This window comes from Vespula pensylvanica, chromosome 1 (assembly GCF_014466175.1).
Source record: "Vespula pensylvanica isolate Volc-1 chromosome 1, ASM1446617v1, whole genome shotgun sequence".
In the NCBI taxonomy this organism is placed as follows: Eukaryota; Metazoa; Arthropoda; class Insecta; order Hymenoptera; family Vespidae; genus Vespula; species Vespula pensylvanica.
Genome location: NC_057685.1, coordinates 16647719 through 16657631, shown reverse-complemented (window position 1 = coordinate 16657631; position 9913 = coordinate 16647719). Strand labels below are relative to the sequence as shown.

Here is a 9913-nt window from a genome sequence, read left to right as displayed (position 1 = left end):
AAAAAAAAACTTGTGAAGAAATAAAACACAATTAGGATTAGTTTATTAATTATTATATCTAAGAGTTTAAATGATCAAAGAGAGAAAAAGATTGATAGAGAAAGAAAAAGAGAGCGTGTAATAATCGCTCGTAGTGGGATAGGATCGAAAGAACAGCCCTTGGCGTTAACCGACCCTGTCCAAAGGTTCGGACGAAGGAAGGCGCGGCCAAAGGAGTGACACGGCGGCGCGTTAACTGGCCTGTGATTTCTTCTCGGCTGTCGAAGCACTCTGCTAGATCGAGGATACCCTTTCCGTGACCTCGACGAAGACAAGAAAAGAGACGAGAAGAGTAGAGACGGCAGGAGAAGAGAAGAGAAGAGAAGATAGCGGAGATAAGAGAGTCCAGGTGTTCAATGATCGCCCGACAAAGGGCTCGAAGGTTCGAGTGCTCTCTCATACTAATATAGACGTGTACATATTATCGTACATACTTATTATATATTATTACAAATATGTTGTATATAAATGTATGTGTATATATATGTGTGTGTGTATATGTATACATATATACAGACGTGTCATTCTATCGCATCGATTCAAACGAGCCCAACGAAGGATCGAAGAAGCTTCAGGATCCTTTTCTGGATCTTCCACGACACCCTATGAAGATGTCACCCTGGCCAACGACGCCATCTTGATCGCTAAAGTGAGAAAGAGAGAATGAAAAAGAGAAGCAGAGAGAGAGAGAGAGAGAGAGAGAAAGACGCACGTCAGCAAATTCCAAGTGGTTCGCCAACTTGAAACTCATCCTCCTAACTGCCTCTCTTATCCATCGATTTCTATTTCACGACTCACGGACCACGATCACGTCACGTTTTATTAAGCGTAAACGTTCGATAATGCAGTCCTCTACTTCTCTAATTCGTACGGGGATGATAGAGAAAGCCAGTCAGCTCGTAATCTCGATAGTTTCGTTTATCTTCACGTGAGCGGAAGATTAAATTTACACATAGTAGCGCCATGGAACAATGCCCGAAGTTGTTTAGACTAGCTGGTAAATATTTGAGAGTCGGCTTCTCTCTCTCTCTCTCTCTCTCTCTCTCTCTCTCTCTTTCTCTCTTTCTCTCCCTCGCTTCCTTTCTCTTCCTATCTATCTATCTATCTATCTTTCTTCTTTTTTGCTTCTATACGGCAACCACCCCTGTGGGCCGACGCTCATCGACCGGAGCGTACGTAACACACGTACCTTTTCCCTCGACGCGTTCACTCTTTCCGATCGATGTTTGCTCCGGCCACTTCGATTTAATTGCTCGCGAATCGTACGTTAATGATCATCCCACGAGGCGACGCGTTTGTTATCTCTTTCTCCATTGCCTTTATAATCGATACGATTAAAGAACATTAGATAAAGTAATAGAATTGTTCTGTAGAAAATTCTGATAATAATAAGATTGAATTTTGATTAGATATTGTTTTAACAGGGAAGGGGTAGGGGATAGAAACTTTTTTTAAATCTTTATTATTTCTTTTTTTCTTCCTTTTTCTTCTTCTTCGTCTTCTTTTTCTTCTTCTTCTGTTTCTTTTTGCAAAAGAATATTATTTTCATAATTAGGTAAAACATACGTTGATTCATCGGTAACATCATTCAAATTTTTCTAAAGCATAGCGTCCAACCCGTGAACGTTATCTGACTATCTAATAAATCATGCGCAGGAAACGGAAGTCCATTTCTACTCTACCGTGGTAGAATGGATGACGAAAAATAGGTAGAGAAGCTAGAGAGAGAGAGAGAGAGAGAGAGAGAGAGAGAGAGAGAGAGAGAGAGAGAGAGAGAGAGAGAGAGAGAGAGAGAGAGAAGGAAGGACAACGTGGGTGCGGCTTCGCGAGAACGAAGGATCAGGGGAGGATCGGGGATGGTTGTAACGAGTGACTGGAAGGGTTTAGAGATGAGATCGGTCACCGGAAGTTTCGTCGTAGCGGACACCATTAAAACCGACGGCTTTACTAGGTATCGTTCTCGTGAGTTCTCATCTTTACCACCTCATATTAATTCCAAACGAAGTCATTATGAAATTGAAACGATCTCTCTCTCTCTCTCTCTCTCTCTCTCTCTCTCTCATTCTCTCTCTCGTTCTCTCTTTCTCTCTCTGATTTCTTGCAGACTTAATTTTTACATAAACGTAAGTACTTACTTTTCTGTCTTCTTATAATTCATCGAATTGATCTTTAAAGAGAAAAGAAGAAAAAATAAACTAGATTAATTGACGAAAACGCGACGATTTAGAAAAAAAATACGTAAAGTAAGGGTTTGATCGAAATGGAGGAAACATAGTTAGGTAGGCAAGGGGTCGAAGTCAGACAGGCAAGTAAGCAAGAAAGCAAGCAAGAAAGCAAGTAGTTAGGTAGGTAGGTAGGTAGGTAGGTAGGCTGGTTGGCTGGTTGACTGGCTGGCTGGCTGACTGGCTGGCAGGTAGGCGCGCGTCGTTGTCGTCGGTAAGGATCGCGTAATTAGGGGAAGCGGATTTTTCACTTGCCAGGCATCATTGAAGTTTTGCTCATTAGCCGTCGTCGTCGACGCCGACTGCGGCATCAGCGGCAGCGGCAGCAGCAGCACCAGCAACAGCACAGTGTCCGTATAGCTCGGTGTGTTACGTGGGTGCGCGGCGCAATAGTTGGAGCATCCGCAACTCGTGGATGGCTCTGGTTGGTTGGCTCGGCTTCGCTCTGGTTGGTCTTGACGTTGCTCCTGCCTGATAGAGCATCGCACCCCCTCCTCTCTCTTCCCCTCCTTCTCTCTTTCTCTCTCTCTTTCTCTCTTCCTCTTTCGTTCTCTTTCGTTCTCTCGCTCTTTCTTTCTTTCTTCGACGTTCCTCCTCGCTCTCTTTGATACTCCCTCCTTCCTCTTCTATATCCTCTACCTCCTCTTCCTCCTCCTCCTCCTCCTCCTCCTCCTCCTCCTCCTCCTCCTCCACCTCCTCCACTTTCTTCTCTAGTATTTTCCTCTCAGCTTCGGCCCTCGAATAGCGAATCTGCCTCGCAGGCTTACGTCCCTAATGAACCATGTAATAACGTCGCGACGCCCAGAAAAATAAAAAGGAGAAAGAGTTTCGCTCGGATTTCTTCACTTTTTCTTTTTTTCTCTCTTTCTCTCTCTCTCTCTCTCTCTCTCTTTCTCTCTCTCTCTCTTTCTTTCTCTAACTTCGACCAAATCTCGACTTCTCTTTCTATTACGATACGTTCTTCACGGATTAAGATTATCCTTTAACCTTTTTTAACACTCTCATAATTCTTTGCAATATTTAAATAGATACTTTATATTTTAATACAAGAGAGATGTAATAAGTGATTATTTGCAGAAGGTATGAAGTGATTGTTATTAATGAAAGTACTACCAATTAATAGGAAGTTATATCTGGTCTCTCTTTTTATATTTATTTGTAAAAACGTCAGATTTTTGTTTTTTTCTTTTCTTTTCTTTTCTTTTTTTCTCTCCTCTTCTACTTTTTTCTTTTCTTTTTGATCAATCGACTAAACAATCTCGTTGAAAGCGTTAAGCTTAATAAAGATCAAAAGGCAATCGAGACCACGTAGGAAACAAGCACTCTATTCTCCCTTTCTTCCTCGAGAAACATTTCGTTACGACTATCCGTCATTTTCACAGCTAATGTAACACACGAGAAGTCTGTCTACGCTTTCGTCAAAGAATCATGCCGATCGCCGCCGGTACGAACGGCCGGCCACACTTTCACGTCTCGAGCGTAAAAATCGACTATTCGACTTACACATATGACGTACATACATAATAGATACATTTCTTCACAGAGTAAGACTAATATCAAACGTAAGATTGATGTCCTATCATAATCAAAATCATTAATTAAGAAAAAAATTATTTTAACAATAATTCATAAAATATCATATATAAAACATATGTTGACACATATACAGATGCAGACCAATTTTATATATATTCATATATATATATATATATATATATATATATATAATTTCATTCTACAATATATACGCATGAATAATAATAATCGGTCGCATTCCGCGTCATTTTACTGAAAATTTTATAGTCGCCTTTACGATTCGAAGAAGAAAGACGCGGTTCCCCGATCATCGGCACGATCGCTGCGGCACGTCAAAGGAGGGTCGGCACTCAACGAGGAATGGATAGAGGGATGGAGTGAGTGAGCGAGTGAGAGAGGGAGATAGAGAGACTTGGTCGATGAATGATGTCTCTATAATGTATCACCGCGCGTATCTTAATATCAGGCGTTTCTCTGATGCGCGCGGACGTGAGTCAGGCGTGAAGTCGCATACATCACGCTGCATTCCCTTCGTGGCGAGCACGTCCAGGATCCTTCGAGCATAGTGTATGGCCTCTTCGAGTTCTTTACGAGCTTCCTCTCTCTCTCTCTCTCTCTCTCTCTCTCTCTCTCTCTCTCTCCCTCTCTCTCTCTCTCTTTTTCTCTCTTCGTCTTCGACCTCCATGCTTGCACAGACGGGGAAGACTTGGGGAACGAAGCGTTCCTTCGATTCACCGAGTAACTTAACACTCATTAGAGACTGTTTAATACTTTCTTTTTCTTTTTCTTTCTTTTTCGATAGAAACAGAAAAAGATTATTTGGATAAGCGATAACATTCTTTTTTATTCTTATTTATTTTTCTTTTTTTTTTTTTCTTTTATTCGTTTCTTTCTTCATTCATACAAGCAGTTCTTCAAAGTGCACTTCATTCAAGTTAATTCGAGTAAGTTTAATTAATGCGACAGATAATTCGATTGTAAATATTCCATAGTAATAAATTCGGATAAGCAAGTCGACAGCTCGCTGAGACGTGGCTTGTATTGTCTCTGTTTCAGGGATTGGAACGCGACGGGCAACGTGCGCGTACAAGAGTCCTGGCCGACGTGAGCGGATTTCGCCGCGGCTAACTCAAACTTCTCCAACGACGAAGGATCAGGATCCTTGATTGTTTCGCGCCTCACGGTGAGTTACCATCCTTTTCCGATATTCCTCTCCTTCGAACGATCGATTGTTCCGTTCCTCGGTAAGATGGACAAAATTCGTTTCGAACGTATTTCGTTCGAACTTTGTTTGAATGTATTCATAATTTATAATAAGTTTCTTTCTATCGTCAAATTTTCTTACCCACGATCTTTTTAACCATCCATTTCAATTCGTTCGATCGCAACTTAATTAGTAACGAATTGTAAAGTTACGGACAAAACGATGTTACAATTAAGATGCCACCGCGTTTTGGTGTCGACGAAGATGGATCGAGTCCAGTTCGGGAGATCGTCCTCTCTCTCTCTCTCTCTCTCTCTCTCTCTCTCTCTCTCTCTCATTCTCTCTCTCTCTCTCTATCTGTCTCTATCTCTCTTTCTCTTACTCGTACGGCGTGACCGATCCCAGCCGTTTTGCCCCAGTTTCGCTCGACAGATCGATCTGCACGGCGCGTTCGTTACGCTCGGACAAACTAGGCGAGATCGATCGAAGGGTCGATCCAATTCGCGTCTCGAAACGCCCGCAAAATCGGCCTGCTCGAGTCCTCCATCTCCTTCTTTAGCGGAGAAGCAACATCACCACCGATCATCCTCCTCCTTATCCTCCTTCTCTTCCCTTGCGGTGGCTTTAATTACAAAGCTTACTTAAAAAATTCTCCCAAACCGTTTCGAGCACTATCTTGGCCGATTGCTTGGCAAAAAGCGAAAGACACCTTTCGTTTCGGTCAAACGAGCCTGCCACGTTCCACCGTTTCTTGTCCAGGAACATCTTCGATCCGCCCCAAACACGAAATCGCTCCTGCCCAACCCAATTTCGCGATGCTTCACCTAATCGACGAAGCATTCGACCGGTAACCTTTTTCTCCTTACGATCTCTTTCCCTCTCTTCTCCAAGTCTCTTTTACTTCCTACATTCGTTCTTTCCATGTTTTCTAACTAGTTAACGTTACTTGGAGAGTCAGTATCATTGTTGTTAACCGATCGTAACAGACTCTTGTTTTATTCTCCGATGAAATATCAGTGGGTCGTTTGCTAGTCGTCGTTATTACCATCGTACATTCGCACGCACCTTTGGCTTTTATTCTCGACAAGAAAGTTACCTGACACCTCGTTCATCTCGCCTCGGAGTCAATTAAAAATTCAAACGTCAGGTGTTAAGGGAAGAAGAAGAAGAAGAAGAAGGAGAAGAAGAAGAAGAAGAAGAAGAAGAAGAAGAAGAAGAAGAAGAAGAGAAGGAGGAGGAGGAAGAGGAGGAGAGGAAAGAAGAAGAAGAAGAAGGGAGACATGCACAGAGGAGAAGTGTCGCGATCCCGAATTTTTTCGAGAGGGAAAGCTCTAGCCACGAACGACGAGGGTAAGCTGAGAATGCGCCTCGTCATTCCTGGTATCCCTCTCCGATGTTGCTGCAGCAACGCCGGCAGCAACGGCAGCAGCCTTGAAACGGAACTCGAAGTCTTTCCAGCCAAGGACGACAGCTATGAAATCGCTGGTGATTGCTCCTCTCTCTCGCCTCGTTTTACCCCCTTCGTATAAAGCGGTTATCCGCCTTTTGTCCTCCTTTTGCTACGTAACATCAAACAGGGACTTTCGTGGATCCTCCGTAAAATTCGACTTTACATTTTGTTATCCAATCTCGCGAAAGAGATTCCTTTCACTCACCCCATACGAGTCACTTCAAATTTTCTATCTATTCCTTAAATTATATTATTAATTTTCTATTCATTTTCCTTCGAATATTTTCGAATACCGACAAAAGCATGATAGTCAAGGGTATAACGTAGCGGAACTAGAAATCCTTCCGAGGGTTCGATATTCCGTGATCGCGGAATACCGCTGATTCATGGAAACGGGTTGTTCGAGCCATAAGAGGAAGAGTAATGGCTATCGAAAGAGGAGGGTTTTCAGTACTGATCCCTGCTCGAAATTAACTCGTCAAAGATGACGCGCCACCTCTGTTTCATTCCTCGCCTTGTAATTTGTTGGACGATCGGTGGGTGGGGGGAGGGATACAGGACTAATGGGTTATTTCAGGTAATTAGCCGAAGGCTCATTCCTCTTTTAAAGACGCAAAAAAACTCTCTTATATTTTCTTCGACTGGTATCCTCTTCCTTTAGACACGCGTAAACTTACTATCCTAGATAACATTATTTTGCCTTCAATTTCATGAGCTACGAAAAAAAGAAGAGAGGGGAAGAAAGAGAGAGAGAGAGAGAGAGAGAGACGAAGAGACGAAAAGAGACTAAGAGATGATTTCGTTTCTCAACACTTCACGCTCGCTTATCTTCGTGCTTCGAGACTTTCGCGATGCGGGACACGATATTCCGCGTGCGAAATTCTCTTAACGACCCGCGTCGATTAATCACTTCGTAAGACCGTGCGCTCGCGCACTCGTGTCCTCGACGTTCACCAGAGATTATTCTTCTTCCTTTTTACCTCGATTTTAATTCGTACGCTTATATCGGTATGGCACTCGGCACTAATTAATCGCCATGCTCGTTAATGAGGTGCGGGCGTTCGTGAGAAAGCGATATAAAATTGTTCGTTGTTAGAGAAACGATCGCAACCGTGTATGCGTTTGTATATGTACTACATATACGTAAATATGCCCCCTATGTACATACTTATCTATGTATATATGTATATGTATCTATCTAGGTACGTAAGTAATAAAAAAGGAAAGATCCTCTCTCGAACTCTTTAGAATTCGATTATTATCGATCTTCTGCCGATCGAGTTTGCTACACGCTCGAAACTGGCCGTTCCATTCGCGGCAGGATTAATCTCGGCGATTGATCGAGAAACGTCCGATTATCGAGACAACTCCGAGACCGTCGGAGTTAATCGGTATCTACGAATAGCTATAATGGTTGACGCCTAGGAAAGGGAAAGAGGATGAAAAAGAAATAACGAAAACAAAAAAGAAAGAAAAGAACATATTTCCTTCGTTAGTTTTTATCGTTCCTCGATATTGCTGAATCCGTTTGGTTTTTGGCCGTATAATTAAGCGTTTAAGTACGATCGCACGGTCTACGCCGTGTAACCACGGATTTGCTACAATTATCGGGGCTGCCTTAACGACTCTCGCGAAAGGAGTTCGAGTTGAATTCGTTGAGCGTGCGTTTCCAAGAGATGCGAGTGAAAGAGAGAAAGAGAGAGAGAGAGAGAGAGAGAGAGAAAGAGAGAGAGAAAGATGAGCACGTGCGAGTGAGTAAGAGAGAGAGCGAGAGAGAGAGAGAGAGAGAGAGAGAGAGAGAGAGAGAGAAAGAAAGGAGAAGAGAGAAGAAGATAGTCAAAGGTAGATCGTCGAAGAAATCGGGTTTGTCGAGTCACGACGTATAACGAACTTCAGCTGTGTCTTCGTCGAGCTTGTGAAGCTTCCTTTATCGACACGCTCGAATCGTGGTTAGCCGTTTCACTGTGACACGTAGAAGAAGGAGGATCGTTAGGTTCAGGATGGTGGTTTATTTCAGGCCCAGGACGATATCCTGGTAATATTTCTGATACGAGCCTTCCCTTATTTAGCCACGGTGAAATTTTTCTTAAAGAAACAACAGCACTCCGACTATTACCTAGTAATACGTATCGGTTTTTTGTTTTGTTTTGTTTTCTTTTTTTTTGCTTTTCTACTTGGAATCGATATGACTTTATCGTCAACATCATTGGTAATTAGGTAGATAGAATAAGATAGCGATCGTGATTGTGTCGTCGTCGTCGTTTAGTCGTAAAATGGAAAAGACGAGAGAGAGAGAGAGAGAGAGAGAGAGAGAGAGAGAGAGAGAGAACTCGAGGAATGCAAAAAAGAGCATAGAAAGAAGTAGCCGCTTCGTCGTTAATTACTGATTTTCCTCGGTCCGCGTCAGTTTTTAATTGACGCCAGAAATTGAAGCAGAGTGCCGAGGTTCTCTAGCAGGCAAGCTTTCCAGCGAAGTCATCCTACCTTCTTCCCGCCTTCTCCTTCATCCAAATCATTCCGGTCCATCCTCTTTGATTAGAACCGGATTAAGACATAGGATAGGATAGGGATCTCGTAAAGGATCTCCTCTTATAAATCCTTGGTAGATCGAAATCCTTTTTCGCAATATGTTTCGATCGATCATGTATCAATCACCGATCCGTTTCCAAACTGATCCACACTCTTTTTCTTTCTAATCATTTGGTATAATTAAAATGGATATTTTCACAGAAAGAAGAAAGAACAAGAAAAAGAAAAAAGAAAAACTGTCCAGTCGAGAATAGATTTTTTCGGATTCATTCGAGTCAGTTTCGTCCACCTTCAAGGTCGTATCATCGACCGTTTATTTTCTCCGTCGCTTAAATAACCGTGCACGTTTTCTATAGACATGCCAACGTGTCCCGCCTGTCAGTTTCCAGTTAGTCGATATGCTGCCAATGACACGAATCTTTGTCTCTCTCTTTTTCTCTCTCACTCTCTCTCTCTCTTTTTCTCTCTTTTTCTCTTTCTCTTCTCCCACCAACCGTCGAACCTTTTCCCCATCGTTTCCATCTCTGTTCCCACTGGCTTCGCGCGGCCTCGCGTCGCCTCACGCGACTGTAAAAGCGTTCTCCGGGATTTTAGCTACCTCTACTCTTTCTCTCTTTCTATCTTCCTAGTTATCTCTATCTGTCTCTCTCTTTCTCTTTATCTCTCACGCGCGCGAGTCAGCGAAACGGACTCTTCCTCTCTTTATCGTCGAGAATTGCCGTGTCTCCATCAGTGAAACTCACTACCACCATAGCCATCACTACCACCCTCTTTCCTCTCTCTCTCTCTCTCTCTCGCAATTCCCTATACTAGTCCCTCTTTCCTCTCTCTTTTTCTCTTTCGCTTTATCGAGTCGAACCTGTCAGCACCAGAGCTTCTCACCCTCGTAAAAATAATTACGTTGAGAGAGAGAGAGAGAGAGAGAGAGAGAGA

General features: G+C 42.9%; 1 protein-coding gene across 10 annotated transcripts in view; it reads left to right on the top strand.

Annotated features, from left to right (window-relative positions):
* Positions 1-9913, top strand: part of LOC122633903 (transcription factor SOX-2-like) — a 305138-nt gene that overhangs the window by 281289 nt on the left and 13936 nt on the right. For 6 of the 10 annotated variants that reach the window (XR_006328238.1, XR_006328241.1, XR_006328236.1 and 3 more), the window contains one exon: positions 4854-4912. The exons of 2 other annotated variants lie outside the window; for them this stretch is intronic. Coding sequence is in view for 2 of the 8 variants with exons in the window: in XM_043822375.1 (XP_043678310.1) it covers positions 4854-4905 (52 nt within the window). In the remaining 6 variants the exon portion in view is untranslated. Of the gene's footprint in view, positions 1-4853; positions 4981-9913 lie in introns of those variants that run through there. 2 more of the 10 variants (XM_043822375.1, XM_043822384.1) reach the window with 1 other exon arrangement.